This window comes from Artibeus jamaicensis, unplaced genomic scaffold (genome assembly GCF_021234435.1).
Source record: "Artibeus jamaicensis isolate MK-2021 breed Jamaican fruit bat unplaced genomic scaffold, CSHL_Jam_final contig_465, whole genome shotgun sequence".
Lineage (NCBI taxonomy): Eukaryota > Metazoa > Chordata > Mammalia > Chiroptera > Phyllostomidae > Artibeus > Artibeus jamaicensis.
Window position 1 is genome coordinate 1,467,528 of NW_026521843.1, and position 20,520 is coordinate 1,488,047.

At 54.6% G+C, this 20,520-nt stretch overlaps 1 protein-coding gene across 1 annotated transcript; it reads left to right on the top strand.

Moving 5' to 3' along the window:
• The first annotated feature begins 331 nt into the window (after positions 1–331).
• SOX11 (SRY-box transcription factor 11) lies at positions 332–1,651 on the top strand. The gene has a single exon (XM_037151752.2). The coding sequence runs from the start codon at positions 332–334 to the stop codon at positions 1,649–1,651; it is 1,320 nt and encodes a 439-aa protein (XP_037007647.2).
• The last annotated feature ends 18,869 nt before the right edge of the window (positions 1,652–20,520 follow it).

Below are 20,520 nucleotides of genomic sequence, written 5' to 3' on the forward strand. Positions count from 1 at the left end.
AGCGCGCGCGACTGGAAGTGCTCGGGGTTCTGGCGCTTGCGGCGGGAGCCACGAGCGGGAGGAAGGGTCCCGGGCTGCCTCGATCACTGCCGCCGCCGCCGCCTCTCCCCTCGCGGCCGCAGCCCCCCGCGCTGGCGGCCCTCGCTGCCGAAGCCGCCGCAGCCGCTCTGTGCAGCCTGGGAGGGGGGGCGGGGGGGAGGGGGGCAGCCGCGGCCGCAGGGCGCCAAGGACTTTGCAACTTGCCCGGGAAGGTGGAGGGGCGAGAGGGGGAGGGGGACCTCCGCAGGAGACCGAACGGCCCAGGTTGGAGCGCCCAGCCCCGCAGCGGATCATGGTGCAGCAGGCGGAGAGCCTGGAATCGGAGAGCAACCTGCCCCGGGAGGCGCTGGACACGGAGGAGGGCGAATTCATGGCTTGCAGCCCGGTGGCCCTGGACGAGAGCGACCCGGACTGGTGCAAGACGGCGTCAGGCCACATCAAGCGGCCGATGAACGCCTTCATGGTGTGGTCCAAGATCGAGCGCCGGAAGATCATGGAGCAGTCTCCCGACATGCACAACGCCGAGATCTCCAAGAGGCTGGGCAAGCGCTGGAAAATGCTGAAGGACAGCGAGAAGATCCCGTTCATCCGAGAGGCCGAGCGCCTGCGGCTAAAGCACATGGCCGACTACCCCGACTACAAGTACCGGCCCCGGAAAAAGCCCAAGATGGACCCCGCGGCCAAACCCAGCGCCAGCCAGAGCCCCGAGAAAAGCGCAGCGGGTGGCGCGAGCGCGGGCGGTGCCAAGACCTCCAAGGGCTCCAGCAAGAAGTGCAGCAAGCTCAAGGCCCCTGCGGCCCCCGCCGCCGGTGGCGCCAAGGCTGGCGCGGGCAAGGCGGCACAGCCCGGGGACTTCGGCGGCGCTGGCGACGACTACGTGCTGGGCAGCCTGCGCGTGAGCGGCGCGGGCGGCGGCGGAGGCGCGGCCAAGACGGTCAAGTGCGTGTTCCTGGAGGAGGACGACGATGAGGACGAGGACGACGACGAGCTGCAGCTGCGGATCAAGCAGGAGGTGGACGAGGACGAGGAGGAGCCGCCGCACCCGCAGCTCCTGCAGCCGCCGGGGCATCAGGCACCACAGCTGCTGAGACGCTACAACGTCGCCAAAGTGCCCGCCAGCCCCACGCTGAGCAGCGCTGCCGAGTCCCCCGAGGGCGCCAGCCTCTACGACGAGGTGCGGGCCAGCGCGACCTCGGGCGCCGGGGGCGGCAGCCGCCTCTACTACAGCTTCAAGAACATCACCAAGCAGCACCCGCCGCCGCTGGCGCAGCCCGCGCTGTCGCCCGCGCCCTCGCGCTCCGTCTCCACCTCCTCGTCCACCAGCAGCGGCAGCGGCAGCGGCAGTGGGGGCGAGGACGCCGACGACCTCATGTTCGACCTGAGCTTGAATTTCTCCCAAAGCGCTCACAGCGCCAGCGAGCAGCAGCTGGGGGGCAGCGCGGCGGCCGGAAACCTGTCCCTGTCCCTGGTGGATAAAGATTTGGATTCGTTCAGCGAGGGCAGCCTGGGCTCCCACTTCGAGTTCCCCGACTACTGCACGCCCGAGCTGAGCGAGATGATCGCGGGGGACTGGCTGGAGGCGAACTTCTCCGACCTGGTGTTCACGTATTGAGAGCGCGCCCGGCTCCTCGCTCTTTCTCTCGGCGGGTGCAGAGCAGGGCTGCTGATTTTGATGATGGTGTCGGTGGTGGTGGTGGTGGTGGTGGTGGTGGTGGTGGTGGTAGGGTGGAGGGGAGAGGAGACGCTGATGTTGATATGATGTCGTGACACAAAGAAATTGGAAAAGATGCTGAAATTTTGGTGGAGTTTAAGTGAAATGAGTAGTTTTAAAAGATTTTTTTCCTGTCCTTTTTTTGTCCCCTCTCCCTTCCTTTATCGTGTCTCAAGGTAGTTGCATACCTAGTCTGGAGTTGTGATTTTTATCCCCCCCCTCAAATGTGTTTTTGTAATTACTATTTCTTTTTCCTGAAATTCGTGATTGCAACAAAGGCGGAGGGGGCGGGGCGGGGGAGGCGGAGGGCCCGCTCCGGAAGGCGCGGTTTGGAGCTGGTCGGTCTTTGAAGTCTGGAAGACGCCTGCAGAGGGGCCTTTTGGCAGCACAACTGTTAACTCTAGGGAGTTGGTTGGAGATTTTTTTTTCTTAAGAGATCTTAAAGAACTGGTGATTTAAAAAAAACAACAAGAAGGGACCATTGCAACTTTTTTATTTTATTTTATTTTAATTTTGGAGGGAGAAAACTGATGTCTTCTATGCATCCGATTCTTAACAAAACTGCAGGGAGCTCGAAAAAAAATGCAGACTGTACAAACGCTTACAACAAAAAACTGTGAACTGACTTAAGATCAGAGTTTACTTTTCAGAACAAATCGTTTATGGTTTTACAAATGTGATTTCTACTTGCCAACTTTTTTTTTGTAACTTGTTCCCTTATACCTCCTTGATTGAATACCGGACAGCCTAGACCTCAGTACAAAAGGTATTGAAACATTTTTGATACATAACAGACCTCAGTCTTTTTTAAAAATTAATATATTTTCAGGCGTATTTTTGTACAGTGAAAAGGGACACTCTTGCTGTGTTTTCCAGTAAGACTTTCAGGCACTTCTTCCCTTTCAATTTCTTTTTTTTTCCTCTGTTTTTAGCATGCAAGTATGTTGGTACGTTATGTCCTGGTTTAAAAAGGATTAAAATTTTAAAATAATCCTTGCATCTAAAGGCCTTGTGGTTTAAAGAAAAAAAACAAACTTTTTTTGTACAGCTATAGTAGAGATTTGTTCCATATTTGTAGGTAAAGATTTATTGAAAATGGTGATACAGACCTCAGCTGTTACCTTAGTTCGAAGACTATATGTACTGTGCTATCGTAGGACTTTATGTATCTCATACGCTGTGATATGTGGATGGGGCCCCAAATGGAAGGTTTAAAACTGGATTCTCGATTTTTAGCAAAAAAAAGGCACATAGTTTAAAAAGTCTCATTTTGTGCAATATAATCTAAATAAAGTACAGACCATCTGCATAATTTGTAGCAAATGGTGGCAAAGCAGACTCAATGCACTGTGGACACCGTGGCCTGGGTTTTTTTTTTTTGGTTTGTTTTTGTTTTGTTTTGTGCTGGAAGTCTGTATCTTGACAATTTTAATAAATCAGCTGGAACTGATAGAAACTTGCATCGCCAGCCGTCTCTGTGGAAGTCACACTGGAGGTCTTGTTGTCGCAGCGCAGTTGGTGACAAGGCTGTTGTGTGCGCGGGTGGGAGTGGCGGAGAAGTCCACGTTCAGAGGGTTAGGCTGGAAACGGTTCGGTTGGCAGGCCGATTCCTTTTTTCCTCATCCTTCCTTGGCTAGTTATTAAAACCTGGGAGGAGGATTCTCTGTCTTCCTACCCTCCCCCCACCCCGGTTCCTTTCTCAGCTCCTCTCTCCCCACGCCCCCACTCCACCCCCGCCTTCTCCCCAACCCTCCCGGCCCGCGGAGAGACGGGGGAGCTGCTGGGGAGCTGGCAGGGGAGAGACGGGCTCAGCGAGGACCCCGGAGGCAGCGTGCAATGTCCTGACCTCGCCAGGGGTGTGTGCGTGTTCTCCCCGCCGGGCTGCGTCTTGCGGAGACAGGCGCCCTTGGACAGCGAGCGCGGGAGTGCTGGGATCCCCCGCCGCCGCCTTCTCAGAGGGCGGAGGCAACCGTTTTCCGTTTTGAAATTTTTTTGGATGCTGCATCTCCGGGAGTGCGCGGTGGTTGATACTGGTGGGAGCACGGCCATAGTTCTAGACCTCGAGTGATGATGGGCGTAGGGGAAATGTCGGCGTTCGTCTCATAGCCCCGCGCTGGGGGTTGGAGGACCGTTCCGCGCAGGCCTTGTAGCGGAGCCTAGACTGCAAGTGGGCAGGAGGCTGGGGAAGGAGGGTGCGGCCTCTGAGATGCCGACCTGCGGCTTGCTGAGAACCCGTGCGGACCCAGTCGCCGGTAAGGGTGGGTAGCGAGGGACCAGGGGCGCCCAGGGACCCAAGGGACAGAACATCGCCGCCCCGGGACCCAGCGTGTATCTCCATGACTGGCCACCGCGTGCTCCTCGGTGCACCCCACCTCCAGCGCTGGAGGTCCTCGGGGACACCAGCGCTGATGCCTTGAGGCCCGCCGGGTATGAAAGGGAGTCACCGGACCGCGGGGCGGGAGGAGGAAAGCAAACCCCTGGAGGCGGCCGCCTTGCACTTGGCGCGATCTCCCCGCCCTGTGGTGCGCGTCCGCTGCAGTTGCGAAATTGCCTCCGGGGACGGTGGCTCGGTTTCTTGGCGATTCTCTTCCTTCATCCGCCTCCTTGGAGCTCCGGCTCCGGCTCTGGCCCCAGCGCGGTCACCAGCCAAACGTGAGCTCCCTGCTCGCTGGGGACCGTCTGCCTGGGCACCATACCCTCTTCCCCCTACTCACAATTCCCTAGTCCGGGCCTGCGTCTTGGAGCTCTCTCGGCCGGTCTCGACCTGGACCCCTCCGTGCCTTCCACCCCGCTTTTCCGGGGGTCGTGCTGAGGGAGGCCGCGGGGAGGCCACATAGTGTCCGTATGGGGGAGATTTCAGTGGCTAATGGAAACTCGGTGCACAATCGCCGCGCCCGTTTTTTTCAACCTACTGAAATGATTTACTAAGGTCTGGCCTCCATTTTCACTGAGATGGGGTGAGCCCAAATGGAAGCTCCCTCCACTGCCGGGAATTGCTAGGCCCTTGCACCCTCTTGCCCGGCCCTCAGCGCCTTTCCCCGCCCCCCACTTCCTTGGCCTCTCCAGTCCCCGCACTCCCAGCCGCCCCAGCCCCCGCCCCCGCCCGGGCCCCCTGCCCGCCAGCTCCCGGCGAGCCTGCGCCCCACCCCCATCCCGGGATGCAAAGCCAGCATGCTTCGGCTGCCATTGGACAGATGTCTGGCTTATTCCCTTCGATGAACCATCACATTTCAGTGGTACCCTTGGGCAAAGGAAGGGCTGATGGTGTGCGCAAGGTTCTCAACACAGAACTGGATTTCTGGAATTGTTTACTCTCCCCCGCCCCAGGAATAGACTAATGCAGTGCTGGGCCGTCATTATTTAGCCAGGAACACTTGAACCAGCCGTTTACAATGGACGATTCTCCGGGCTGACGGTTTTCCGTGGCGGGCCTCGCTGCGCTTCTAACACTTGTTGGAAACAAAACCCTTTATGAGACTGAGTCTGTGTATTTTGAAAATCTAAAAATTTTGCATGTGTTTGATGTTTTAATCATAGATGAGTCTTGGACATTTTCTGTGGTGAGGTAGAAACTTTAAGTACATTAGTTTCATGCCACAGTTTGGCCTCAGAATGGGAAAAAATAGAGTTTTGAGTTTTTAAAAGCTATGTAGCCTAATTTCTTGATAGTAAAATAAGAGAAAAATAGACAGTCGGCGTTCTAAATTAAAAACCTGTTAGAACTCAGGACAGGCGCTTGAGTGCGCTTTGAACAAGATTTAAGGCTGTTTTGATGAATGCATTGTGAAAACCAGTCTTAATGAATTCTCTCTTGAATGTCTAAAACACAATTTTAATACACAAGGTATTCTTGCCACTGGATAGTCTTCAATAAAGGTTTAATCGCATTTTTTTTAGTCTCTTAAGTAAGTCTTATTTTGAACTAAGTATTGACAGAATGTGTTAAAATGGTCATGGAGGGTGGGGAGGGGCTGAGCTGCAGTCTAGCCAGGGTATCCTGCTGTTCATAACTAGTTCACGGACTCAGATGAGGGTGTTGGGGGGTCCATCTCTCAGAACTTGAACCAGCATTCTCTTATCAAGACTTTCAACTGTGGAAATAATCTTCCAGTTCTTACACTCTGACGTGCATCCTTTTGCTCAGAAACAGTAATGCTAATAAAGACAGTGCACTTGAACTGTGCTTTGCGAATGCTGTGTATGTTATTAATGACTACAGACCCAGGGCAAATTATTGGTAGAAGGTCATCTTGTAGCTAGAAACAAGTCACACCGTGTTTTTTGGGCAGAGAGATTTCTTTTTTTAATGTTAATCAAGGGGAAGTGATTGCGTTGTGGGGTTTTTTTTTTTGGTTTGTTTGCTTTTGCGAAAGTAAAAGACTTTATTTTTCTCTTCTCTGGGGGTTGAAGCCACAGTCGTGGCGTATTGGTGCCGTACAAGAAACTTACATGTGTTTTTTTACTTCAGAATTTACATGACTTGGCCAAGGAGTCTGAGAAATAAAGCAAATAAGTTGCTCTATTTTAAAGTAGTCATTCTATATAAATATATTATATCCGTCTTAACTTTTTTATTCTCCGATGTGATTAATGATATGTATATTCTTACTTTTTCTTCTCAAGGGCACAGGTGCCCTTGCAGACCTTCTGGAGAGGTTGTTCTCGGACTCTCCCATTTATAGGATCTTTATACTCTTTTACCGTGTGGTTCCCTGCTTTGAGCAGATTTCTGAGGCACACATATTTGTGCTTTTTCCTTAGGCAGGACGACAACAACAGCAGTTTACCGCGTTGCCAAGTTTTATCAGTAGATAAGAAACTTTCTTCGCTGCCGTTTCAGGGAAGATCTTTTCAGGATATTTCTCAGCTTTTCTAAGGGCCAGATTTTATAAAGTTTCCAGGAGGAATGTCGGTTGCAAAGGCCCTTTGTGGAGCCTGGGCCTGGGCCGGAACCAGGACGGAGCCTTACCTGTCTCAACACAGGAATCCCCGCCTTCCCCCGGTGGCGCTGTCTCCCTGGAGTGACTCTTGCTCATGCGTCTCAGAGATCTGGCTTCTTTTCATCATGGGTTCTTCTCACTGTCATCTCTCCCACCGGTTCTGCCATGTCCCCTTTTCGTTTGATGCTCTGGCAAATTCTGCTCTATTTGATAACAGCTCGGCTTCCCCCCCCCTTTCTGTGGAGCCCATGGCTTCAGTCACAATAAAGGTGAAACAACATGTGTTAAACTCGGCTCCCTTCCATTGCACTGTGCCCCTGGCTTTTTTTCCCCCCTTGAACGCTCACATGCCATCATGCTCCACCCACGCCCTCCGGAGTTATTTTTTTAACACTACCTAGATCAACTAGCTGCCTAATTAGTTTTCTCTATTACCTGTGGGTGCAGTGAGTTTATAAGAGAATTTCACAAACAAGTAGTTTTTTAGTGAACTTAAACAGAATTTTAAAGGAGACCTATTTTTATACTCAGTAAAAGCACAAACGTGCAGAAAGTATAAAATGGCTTACAGAGGGAAACATAAGTTCATACTTCCATGTATAAAAGTAATAATTTTATGGGGTAGAGATACTCTTCAAAGATTCCATACCTCTGCCAGTGCCCGGATGGGACTGTCTTGGATGACCCGGGGACCTCTGGTTGCCTGTGGCCGCGAGCAGATCACTTCTCTAGAGGGGACCGAGCCCCCAAAGCAATATGACGAGTTGACACGGCCTTGTGGGAGCTTTTGCGTGGACCCTCTTCTCCCAGTGTTGATCCACTTTCTTTTCTGTAGTCTGCAGACGTGGGTTTTCTCCGCTGTGAAAGTGACAAAGCAATATGAGAAAACGCTGGAAAGTGTAAAAAAAGTTTCTGCTCCGGGGTCCTTGAGTGACTTGGGAACACAGAGCCACTGTTCCCATTCAGAGAAACAGCAGCAGGAAATGGTCATGTGCCCGCCGAGGGCTTTGACCAGGTAGACCGACCGGGGGCCGTGGGACGCACTGTCTTCTCGGGGCTCCCGTTGGAGCCCGTGCGCCCCGCCCCGACTGTTTCTCTTGTACATAAGTTGTGGGTTTGAGAGTCTTGCATTTTTTCCCTGACACCTTATTTTCGAATAGACTGTTTGGAAACGGAGGCCCCCCCGTATTCCCGGGGGGGGCAGGGGGACTCCTCATGCTTAGGCCATCCTGCAGGGCCTCGGGACGGCCACCAGGCCGGGACTGGCTGCAGCTGTCGAGTTTTCAGCCTGACACTGTCAAGGAGCCTGGTTTCCAAGGCGGCGGGAACCTTCATGGTCACCGCCACTCCAGGTCTGGGAGCAGGGAAGCCGAGACACTCTGTCTGGTTTAGAAGTCTGAGTGGTTTGTTGTGGGGGGGGCATTTATAGAGTTTGCATGGCAGCGCGTGCAGGGGGCTGCGGCCGGGCGGGGCCGCTCCCGGGCACGTGCTGGGGGACGGAGTGTGATAGCTAGGCAAGTGCATGGCCAAGTTGTGTCTAACCGTAGGCTATCTATCTAGCATGCAGAGTTTGGTGTGTTGAACCAGTGTATGACATTGCTGTATCAAAGTTGTAAAATTAAGCATTATTTATTGAAAACTATGTATTTTTTTGTAAAAACCTGATCACATAGAGAATATCAGTGGCTCGTGCGGGGCCCCCGTGGCACCAGCCCCTGACCCAGCCCCTCCGTGTGCAGTGTCATTGCTCAGGGTTGAAACCGTCTACCCCAACGTCTCTTTGGCAAGAGTTTTTCGCAGGGGAATACATTTGTTCAAAAGACTAATAAAGTCATGTGATCGATCTGCACGTGTGGACTTTGTGACTTTTTTCCAGTCTTGCATTTGGTAACTACTGTTCAGTGGCTAACACGGACACATGGATGGGCTCAGAGAGGCCTGGGCGTCAGACTGGAGGGGAGCGGACCCCGCGGGGACGCTCTGGGCAGGGCGGGGGACTGCTGACCGTGACAGCAGGCAGGGAAATAATAACGTCTTGAGATTCTTAACTGGCCAGTTGAGCGAACGGAAGCCCAGGCAACGTGTAAGAAGGGAGGCGAACACGGCTTGCCAGAAAGGTTTGCTGTGGGAAGTGAAGGAAAACTGTCAGGGCGGTCGCTGCTGTGGAATTCAATGCCAGCAAACTCCATTTCTCTGTGTCTTTTTTTTTCCCCTATAAACAATTTACAGTGTAAATGTATTTTGACATAGAAATCATTCTGTATTGAGATTCTTGATATGAAATGCTTTTATGGACGCCTGTAAGTGATCCTTGGAATTATCAGATTTTTAAAAACGTGTTTACATGGTGAGTGTTTGTTGTATATTAAATTTGGTTTTGTAGAAACATTTGTGTTGTATTGTAACCAATTTCCAAGTGCACGGTTAACATGACCACTCGGGTTCTGAGTCACCAGTTTTCACGCCCACCCAGGGAGCAGATTTCACACCCACCTATGGCAACTCTGTCTGATCGTTCCGTGGGGTCACGGCAGTTTAGCTCCATGAGTATTATAGATGTCTTTCCCTGGGGCGGGATTTTGTTTATACTTAAACGTTTTGAAGGAAATCCGAAGGAGACCCTGTATAAGTTTCAGTTAGTAATAGTCCCTTGCAGTTGGCCCCAAAGGACCCCGTGTTTCCAATCCCTCGTGCCCCGGGGGCAGATTGCTGCCCCTGCCTGTTAGGTTACTTGATTTTCAGTGATGCAGGTTTTTGAAAGGTAGAAATTATTTTAAATTCAAGAGTGCATTTCCCAAAGAGACATCTGTGGCCAAAATGTCACTGGTGGGATTTTTAAGAAAACAAAATGTGAAGGCTGCCTCTGCTGTGCCCCCAGGGAACGGGGTGAACAGGTGAGGTGGGCGCCTGTCCCTGGTGACGGCTGGTCTGTAATGCTACCCAGTGAGCGGCCGGGCCGAAGGCGCTGACCCAAACACGGGCGATCACGTTGTCGGAAGATCACGTTGGTTCTGCCCGAAAGCGTCCTCCGACCTGTTGACTTTGAAGTGATCGGACCCTGGTTTTGTCACAGGTTGGGGCACAGTGACTTCACTACACGACTGGATGGCAGAACTACACACTTTGTCATCTACGGCCTTGCAAAACCGGGTCTAATCGTCACAGTGCATCAGTGACCCTGGCAAGGAAATAGGAGATCAGAGTAGCCCTTTAGACTTCCCTCTGTGAAATCATCACCCAGGCGAATAGCTTGAGCTTGCACACCATAGGTGGGTGCCGACCAGTTGCCCTCCATGTCCCGCCCTGGAGGTTGTACACACTCCCACTCCCATCCCCACCAACACCCACCTGCTGCCCAGCGCCCCCAGCCGGGACTGAGGTGCCGGGTGGCTGCCAACCTCGGGGTCGCCCAGGGGTAGCAGGCTTGGCGGCAACCGGGAACTCGTTCAGTGTGGACCAACAGTGGGGTTCCTCCTCGTCAGGTTTGGGTTGGGAAAGGTCATCGGCCCAGTTTCTCTGCAGGTTGGAGGAGGGTGGCCATGGGGAGCCAGGGCCGGTGGCTGTTACACACCAAGATGAGGCTTCAAAAGGAAAAGGGAAACCTGAAAGACACGGGGTGGAGGTGGGGGAGAGCCGCATGGCTCCCGGAGGGCGGAGTCCTGTGTGTCTGGGGGCCCGAGGTCCTTGGTGGCCTCCTGCCCCCAGTTCAGGGGGGGCTCTTTACAGTGCAGAGGTGGCTCCTAGCAGCCTACCGAGCCATTATTGGGCCATTTTTCTTTACTAAAAAACTAGTTTGGGTTCAGATGGCACTATGACCAGCCATAAAATGACCTTCCCCTGCAGATGGGGACCTGGGACATGGTGCCGATTAAGGAGGTGTGAGGGAGAATTTTCCTGTGAGAACCGCAGGAAAGCATCTCCACAGGGAGGCATGTGGGACAGGTGGTGGCGTTGGTGAGTTTGCCCTTTCCTTCCATCTGGGATACGGACGTGATGGCTGGAGCCCCAGGGGTGAGCAGAAGCCGAGGAAAGGAGTCCGGAATCCGCAACGAGATGGTCGCCACCCACTACCTACGTTTGGTAAGTCACCAACACTTAGATTTTCCTGTAAATGTGGCCAAATCGAACCACCATCAACCCCTATGTTCTTGGGGTTATTTGAGTGGGCTGTGTTCTTTTATCCCAATGGGTAAAAGCAACACTGGTTTAAACTGCCAGAGAGCTGTGTCAAATGTTGGAAGACAGATGGAGGGAGTTTAGTAAAACTCACGAAAATGGAAAGACAGTTAACCAGGGTGAGAAAGAAGTGCTCAGGCTCTTCCCAGTCACAATCGGGACACTGGACCTACCCACTTAGAAGCTGAGGGTTATTTTTAAGAAATGCCTCCGAGGCGTGTTTGAGGACAGCTGGCATTGGTAGAGCTTTGTCGGTCGTCTGCCTGTGTCCCAGCTCATGCGGGTCATGACCCCTTTGCCGACAAGCATCCCTTCCCACATCACACCTTAGTGACTGCCCGGAAGAACTGGTCCCTCTGCCCTCAGACACGGAGTTCAAACGGAGAAGGAGGCTGTCCCGTACTGCTCACTCCCCTTTGGTCTCCAACAGCTGGCATTTTGGCTTTCTAACTCGCAATGCACACCGAGCTTAGAGGAGTGAACGGTGACCCCGAAGGAGCAGACTCCCGGAGAAGAAGAGAGCTTAACAGGGAAGCTATGCAAAGCAAATAAAAAGCTCGGAAGTGTGGGATTCTTCGTGTGAGGGCCCACAGCCCCCCCGAGTGATTTCTGAGTGCATGGCAGAGCTTTGTCACACCACGAAGGTCGGTGCTCGTAAAGGTGACACCCAGTCATCCGACAAAGCCTACTTTGGGTTCGTTATGGTCTGTTTGAGAAGGCAAGCAGCTCTGAGATGATGTTTCCTGAAACAGTTCTACTCAACACAATTTACAATCAAAACAGAAAGTTCTGGAAGACTCGCTTTGCTCAAGCTCTTTGACTTGCGAATGTTTGATGAACAAAAGTTGAGGTCCAAGAGCTAGCAGGAGACAGGACCACACACAGTCTTTGCTTTGGGGGAGTCCAGACGCCGAAGAGATGAACCGGAACCTTGCATTTGGACCGCCCCCAACACGAGACTCAGACGTCCACATCTGCGAGGCCCGGGAGAGTGAGTGAAGGCCGGTGAAACTGGGCACAAAACCAACCGGAAGAAGTTCGGGACACGCCACAAAGCGACTCGCTTGACCGTGGAGAGGGAGAGGCTTTCTGGAGTCAGTGTGGCCAGAGCTAGTGGGGGAGACCTCAGGGTGAAGGCTGCAGGGTTGACCAGATGACCCATCACCTCGGCAGAGCAGGCTGTGACTTGAGTGTTGTGGCCAGTGACCCTGATATGAGAGAGCAGCTGACTGAGGGAGGGCAACCACGGAGAGCGAGTCAGGAGGATGCGTGTGAAGTAAGAGAGAAGAGAGAGTCCGTGTTTGGATTAAGGGGAAGAAGTCGCCGAGTCCGTAAATCCGATTTTCCGCCTGGTTGACGTGACATCAATGAGAACGGATGAGCAGGGGCGGGGGCTGCTCAGGAGGAACCGTGGGTGCTCTTTTGGTGACATTTCATATTTTAGTTGTTGGGAGAGACGTCTGGAGAGAAGCAGCCTTGAAGTTAAGGGTTGCCCCGGGACCTTCCTGTGGGCTGGGCCTCAGTGTTTGCAGAAAGCGGTTTCTCCCTCGTTTTGGCCCAGGTGACGGTCCCCTCTAGGGAGAGCCCGCAGTGGCAGGGACCATGGGTGCTCCTCGGAGCCCAGGCTCCAGTCTGCCTACCAGTCTGCCTACCTGTCTGTCTAATTGGTTCTGTCTCTCTGGAGAGCCCTGGCTCACACCCCATTCTTATTTCCAAACCGTCAATGACTTTCCTCCTAGTTCCAACAACTCCATCATTGAAAACTCCAAACCATGTAAAACACACTACTTAAAGAGGATCAGCAAATCATATCAATTACCAAGAAAGATGTTTAGGGTTTTTTTTTTAGTTGCTTAAAGTTGATTTTTTTCCCGCTAAGGTAAGACTTCGAACAGGCTAAGAAAAGAAAACAATTACAGCTCTATTTTGGTGATGAATGGCGGTTGTATTAGCTTTGGGGTTTTTTGTTTTTGTTGGTTATTTTTCTTTGTAATAATCTTCAAGGTGAAGGATACCATGTAATGACTTTTTGTATTTAATGCATTTTTCTAGTTAGTATTTAAAAAAACAAAACATGTAAGAATCATTTGTTTCACTTCTTAGATGGAGAAATATTAACATATTAGCATAACCACAAATTTGTTATGCCATAGAAAATTAGTGTTGAATATGTAATGTAGGTAAATAATGAAGTAAGAATATATGATAGTTTATTACAGGAAAATAAAAGTATTTTACGAATAAAAATATTCGTAATTGCCCGCCTAATTCTATTGGACTTTCTCTAATTATCCCACGAACAGTCATAAGAAATAGCGGACAGTGTGCTCTGGATAATGGCCTGATGCTCAGTGGGACTCTTGCTACTTTTGAAATAGTTGGTTTTCCCATTAGCAACATTCAAAAATGCTAATAAAATATTTACTAGCTATTACTTTTCTTGACCCATCAGTGGAGTCCACTAATGGACTCAGAGCTTCCTAAATGGAGAGTTACGCATTCCTTTGGCCTCTGAGCAGGCAGCCCTCGTGGGCCGAGTCTGTGACATTTTCTGGCCTAAGAGCTCACCGGCTCTCCAGGTGGCATCGGGGACTGAGTCCTGCCCACTGCCAGCGAGCCCACACCCCAGGCAGCCGGACTCTTAGGTGCCACAGTAGAAATTGAGTCTAGTCAAGATGTGGAGAACAAATGTATTGAACCATAGAATCTTCCAGAAAGCTACTGGACCTCGTTTGGAAACAGAAAAACAAGGAAGCCTGGTGTCAGCCAGCACCACGCCCCAAGCCCAAGCCACAGAAGCTGGCCAGCAGGGCCATCGGGCTGCTTTGGGGACACACCAGGTTCCACAGCTTGCACCTCTGTGTCAGCACTCGGCATGGGACACTGCCACTGTCCCCACAGCTGGGACTTCCCCAGAAACACCACATCACTGCCACCAAGGGGATTTCTCCGAATTTCTGATTCCAGGTTCAGGACTGGCGCAGCTGATGGGCTGGGAACCCGTCAGCCATGATCAAAAACATTCCGGACATACACAGTGTGTCCGTCTCGAACTGGGCGCCATTCTGGGGAGCTGACGAAATCTCACTCCACCCCGCCCCGTCTGCCCAGGACGTGAATCATCCCTTTGTCCCGTGTGTCTACGTAAGCTCTCCCCGTTGTCAGAGAGCTCGTCACAGAATCCAGTCGCCCTCACCTTCCTGCGCTGTGACATGAAGCGGTGATTCAGACGCGCCACGGAGAAGCCACTGAGCACGCGTGTGTGCAGGAAGAAATGGGGTGTGTATCAGCTTCGGCCCGAAGGTGGGCTCACGCTGCTAATCGCGCTGCTCCACTGTGGGAGCAGTGCCTTCTGTAGCCTCAGCCGCGGCCGCGCCACCAGGAACCTGGGGGGACGGCGGTCAGCCTCCCCCTGTTCCCAGCCGCTGACCGGTTTGTCCAAGCGGGCAAGCAAGGCAAGTCTGCGCCTCAGTAACATGACTTCCAGAAGATGTCTTCAGTAGCTCGACAATATTTCCTCGAGTCTTGCAGGCCGCCCCGGCCTGGTCTCCTTCTGCCAGCGCATGTTCATTGGGGACGTCCAGGTGACAGGCTCCGAGCCAGGGTCTGGGGGCAGCACAGGGCAAAGTCCCTGCCCCCACGTGAGGAGCAGAGGGGCACTAGGTAAACCACCAAACGTCTATCAGGTGGTGTGAGCCGGGCAGGGGCACAGGGCGTGTGTGTGGGGAGGGCGGCTTTGATACAGGACCTTGGAGGGCCTGGGAAGACCCCTTTGCTTAGGTGACATGGGAGCAGATGTCTGAGTGGGGATGGGGGGTCCAAGCCATGAGGACAGTGGACGAAAGACCCAGCAAGAGGGACAGCAAGTGCGTGTGCCCGGGTGGCTGTGCTCAGGGTGGCCACGGGCAACCACGAGGGCAGCAGGTCACCAGAGGAGAAAGGACAAATTCGGCAGCAGGTTAAAGCTGGTAGGGGAGATACACAGCAGCGAAATGCAGCTACAGGGGCACGTAGACAAACTGTCAAATGTAGACAGTCATTCAGAAGCACCGAGTGTTGGTCCGCATTGTTCCGTACTCCTCAAGTCCCTCTGGAGGGTCACTTCATTGAACACAGGACAACCAGTGTTCAGTGTCCCCACGGTCATGCTCACTTGTTAACATGAGCTGTGTTTACATCAGCACTCAATTCATTTCAACTCCAAAAGCGTCTGTTGAGCCCTTCTCCATGGGGGACCCCAGGCTGGACGTGGGGGCACGAAGGCCAGGGCATTGCATCATTGCCGCCCAGAGTCCCCGGTCCTGCTGGACAGAAAGGTGACTGCGTGTGAGCTCTGCCCGCATGGAGACAACAGGGACAGGCCGAGTGTGCCCAGGAAGCCCTGTCACCAAAACGGCCCCGCTTACGTGAAGTCGGTGGGAACTTCACTCCCGGGCAAGTCCTCATGCTGAACGTGCCTGTCGGGGAACGTGCCTGTCGCGCGCGCGCACACGCACACACACACACACACACACACAGCTACACACACACAGCTACACACACACACCACAGACTTGTGCGGAGACTGGGAACTACACTCAGTGAGTTTCGTCCTTAACCTTGAGGCTGGGTGAGGACATGTGACTAGCATCTTCCTAGATCTGATCGTTTTACATGTAACTCTGAGGGAAGAAGGTTGGAGTCAGTACCCCGCTTCTCCAGACACGCGAGGGCTTCCTGCGGTTCCCCAGGTAGCACAGCGTAAGCGCCCGGACTCACGCCCGCGTTTCCTCCCAGCGCGCCCTGGGCTCTCGACAGCCTTCTGCCGGAAGTGGGCAGAGACTGTTACAGGTGGGAGTTCGCTTCGGTCTGGGGGCCACCCTGGCCTATCCCCCGCCCCTCACTGCATCTCTTCCGTGCACCCACCCTCCTGACCGAGACCATGGCTTGCTCCCAGGAGGGCTGTCCTCCGCCCACTCCATCTTAGTCACTGGATAAGGCAGCCCTCTGGGCTGGGTTCAGATCAGTCTAAAATCAGAGCACAATGTCAGGGAATGCAAAGAAAAAGAAAATGGAAATGGAGGGAGGGAGAAAAGAAATCCCCCCTGACCCTAACTTAGAGCCTAGAACGACCAGGGTAATTCTCACTCGAATCCCCGCCCATCACATGGGCTCCCCCTCCCCTCCAGGACTCCGGCCCGACCCACGGCGGCACCGGTTCCCCCAGCAGAGCCCCACACGGCCGCAGCGGTGCAGGAGGCACACGTGTTTCCTGGGAAGCCCCTGGTTGGTCCGTCAGGCCGTTTCTGGTTCACACGCGAGACCTCAGGATAAAGCCCGTCGCGCGGGCTGCTCCAGGCAGGTCAGGTGACTCGGCCGTTCGTTTTCTTGCCGCATCACTTTCTGTGCTTCCCGTGAGCGGGGACACGACTTCTCCATCCAGCCTCCGTTTGGCCGAGTGGCAGAAACTCACTAGGAGACACACAGGGTCCCTGCGGCGGAGTGCGTGTTCGTCTCATTTGGGGCTTTGTGCGAACGGCGATGAAGGGCTGGCTCCCGGAGCAAAGGACTGCGATGTCCTCAGTCGTCTGCGTCCCAGTGCGTGGGCATCTCTGTCCTCTACGTCCACCTCGGGCTGGCGGCTGAGCGCTGCTCTGTCTGCCGGGGTCACTGGGATGCAGGCGCCCTCGTCTGGGTCCAGTCTCCCCCACGTCATGCCTGGTCCCCGAGACATGGGAAGGGGAGGCTGTTGGCTTCTCCCACAGATAAACCGGGGGCGCTCCGCTCTGCCCAGGACCCTTTCTCCAGGACCCTCACACCTGCTGGCGGGGCTCCTGGCTGCCTCTCAGCCTGGCGATGGGATCCAGGGTGGCAGATCCAGCGGGCGGTGGGCGGCTCAGGTCTCGGGCAGTGGGCCCCTGAACGCGGCAGCAATTCCTACAGATCCAGACTTAGTGCGAAGAGCCGCGGAATCACACGTTTCTTTGTTACGTTCCTTTACGACAACGGTACCCTGAAGACGCTGAGGGTTAACATGTAATTTGCATGGAAAGGACAGTGAGGTCAGAGGCGTCGTGGTGCTGCACCGATCAGCACGTTACAACACACTAAGACCCACGTGGGGACATGCCCAAGGGAGTGTGTAACCGTGACAGGTCTTCCCAGTGTGACAACAGCCACCTGTTGGATTTCTGAGAACCTAAGATCAGGTTACCACTCAGCCACGTACCTGCGGCTTGAGACCAGACGTGTGTATTGGGACCCACCTGGAGTGTCGCCTCAGGACACCTCCTGAATGTGTGGGAGGCTGGCCGTGCCCTGAGCATCTCTGTGGCATGGTTCCGCGTCCCCATGTTCTTTTCTGGCTGTGACGGGGGCATTTCTGTCCTAGGGGTTAGTAAACGGAGGGACAGAATGGCCGAGTCACCAGCTGGGGGGATGTCAGCTGGTGACAACGTCCCTGCAGCCAGTTGGTGGGAAGCCCTCGCTGTCCCCTGTGCCGCTCACTGAACACACAGGAAGGTCCCCAAGTGTGAGCTCTGGGTGGGTCAGAGCCCTGAGTCTTAACCTCGGAATGGGGAGCTGTTTGCTCCGAGTGGGGGGCGTCTGCGGGTGGGAGTGTTGGCTTTGGGGGCTGCCGGGCCCATATGTGACCTCCCTGGGCACCGCAGGGCTCATGCCAACTCCCTCCCTGTCCTGCTCTGTGGGCCCTGGTGGGTCGCTGCACCCCGGGGATTTGGGCAACGCTCCTCGGTCCCCGGGGGTCCTGCAGGGACAGCCCAGCCCTGAGCACTCCCCGCCGACCTGGTGGCCAGCACAGCCGCTGCCCTGTGCAGGGAGTGTCAGCCCTCGGACTTTGTCCCTCTAAAGCCACACTTATCACTCCCTGGGGTCTATGTGTTTATACAACCGCGTGCACGGATGGCTGGGGTCGTGTCCCCTCTGTTTAAACTACTTTGGGAGGTGGCGGCCGTGTCTCATTAACCCCAGTGTCCTAGCACCTCACTCAGGCCTGTCGGGGGCTGGGGCTCAGCAAATGTTTGTGGCTGGATTAACGCATTTCTCCTTTGTCAGGCCATCGACCCAAACTGGGCGAGGCTGTGTGGCTCTAGCCGAAAGGCTGTTAACCGACGGCACCGAGTGACTATGGAAACATGTTGCCGCCCACCCAGCGAGCCCAGAGAAAGGACGGATCGGGTCGTGGCTGTGGCGGTGGACAGGCAGGGGCCCGCTCCCCTCTGACCCTGGGCTCACTCTGGTCCCCGCCGATCACGGAGCTCCTGGGCTGTTGTGACTCCTGGTGCGGGGATGGAGCGGCCGGGCTCTGCGCACCAGGCTCTCGGGCGGGTTACTCATGGCCCCTCTGCCTGGTTCCCTCATCTGTGAGACGGTCCCCGCGCGGGCCTGGGGCAGGCCTCCTCCCGGCTCTGCCCGGGACTCACGAGGCCCTGGGACAAGATAGTGCCGGCGAGCGTGCGTGAGGAGGGCGTCCTGCGTGGTGCCGTGTGCGGCTCGTCCGTGGTCTTGCAGCGGGGGGCCAGGGCTCGTCCTCTCCATTGGACAGAGTTGAGTGACGAAGCGGTCCATCTGCCTGACAAACTGACAGGGCACTGCAGGGGGCCGGGGCGGGGGCATTGGTTATCGGTGATATTTCCCACCCCCCTACTCTGACAATGTCTTTTACGCCAAAAACGGTTTTTTCTTCTTTTGAAGTCTTACGAGTCCCTGTTGTCCAGGAGTGTCCAGCCCTTTCATTTGCCTCCGCGTGCTCCAGAGAGTTCCACACTGGTCACCTGAGCAATGCAGTTAAGAAGTGCAGGGAGGTACAGCGAGAATTCGGGGGGGAAGAGAACGTCGAAGCAGCCAGGCTGCCAGGGAAGTGGGGGTGACCGAGTCCCCCGCAGCAAGCGGCGGGAGGGGGCGGGGTGCACATCTCTGGACACAGCACTGGCACCCCCGGAGAATCCGGCTCTGGTGCCCCCAAAGGTGGAGAAAGCAAAGTTTCCCCGGATGGCTCAGCTGCCAACCATGAACCTAGCCTTCCCTCTCTCGTATCAGAAGGGACCAGGATGAAAGAGGGGCCCCTGAGAGCAGTAACAGGGCATTAGAGGTGGCAGGACCTCAGGGAAGAGAAAAAAAACTCCTTCTCTGGTCCTAGGGCGTGGGCCCAGCAGGCCGGGCTCAGAGTCCTGCGCACCTGGCGGCCAAGTGCCATCCAGCATGGCTCCAATTCTACGCTCGAACCCGGGGCGGGAGGCCTTTGAATCACCTGGGACCCCCTGGCCCACCAGGCCCTCAGGACTCTGTCATGGTTTTTGGGAAGAGAGAGGAAGCCTGCATAAGCAAGCGGAGGGCAGGAGGCTGGGCCCTGGTGACTTCCACAGGGACTGCCAGGCTCTGGGCCTTATTAGCATATTAAGGCCTCGGCCTGGGGTGTTGAAACGCCACTAAAGCGACTGTAAATTGCACCTCTGTATTTTTATGACAAATAAGAAGCAAAGGGGAGGCTTTGGCCGCACAGAAGATCAACGCTAATGCCTCACTCAGAGACCCTGGAAAAGCAACAGAACCTTCTCTGCCTTCCGCTCGCTGTCCCGCTGCCGCAACGGGAATAATGACGGGGTGTCTCGTGATTCCAATAAAGGGGTGTATGCTGATTTTTCTAAACCTTTAAATACTATAAACAAAGGATATATTATTCCTTATAGCTGAAGAGCTCATATAATTTGCATTGCTTTGCTCTCATTGCAGCAGCGAGGCACATTGAGGAAGCATAAAAGCGTGAAGCACTGAAGGAGCATGTATTTCCAGAGTCCTGAGTTAGCCGTTGTGAACACCTCATTTATCTCCTGACAGTGCTTAACGAACTTGTCGGATCAGGCGCGCCGATTCTCACTACATTAAATCCAGTCTCCTCTGGAGTCTCTGGGTGCCAGCCGCTGTTCTGAGCATGTCACGGAGCAAGTCCTTCAGCAGGCAGCCGATGAGAGAGGTAAGGCTGGTGTCACCTGTGTGTCACCTGCGTCGGCAGGGGCCTGGAGTGTAAGGAGCTCGCCACAGGTGGCTTAGCCCATGGGTGACATTTCAGAGATCGAAGGTGAGGTGTCGGGAAACCAGGAGAAGGGCTCTTGTGGAATGGACGTGGCACGTTTGGCCGTGAATCGCTGCCCACGCCGTCCAGGTGGGGCACCGAGTGTTTTGCACGTGCATGCGTTGTGCAGGGACAACCGGGCTCGGTGACTGTGTGTAGGGCTGTATCCAAGTTCCCTGCAGGGTCTCGTCTAGGACTCAGCACCCACTCGCAGGGCCCCCCACCCACCAGGTGAAGCTGCGCGTGGGGTCTGTTCCCATCCCGGCCCCTCACCTACAGTCGCCCCTCTAAACGCTCGGCGTGCACAGTCCCCTCTGCTCATCGCCGCTCAGCACGCATTCTGCGTGTTATTCAAGTACGATGCATGCATGCCGTTTCACAAGGCAGCGGAGCCGAGCTGGGTCCAGCCTCCCCCACGTTTTCCACGTGTGCCCATGCTGCTCTGCGGCCTGTGTGCGTGGGGCGGCATGCCAGCTGGGCCGTGAGTGGATCAGGTCTTTCCTGCATGTCCTCGAATCCAGAAGGGTCCCTGTTCCCCTAGCCCTGCCCACTCAGGAGGACAGGTCGGTGACCTCAGAGCATTC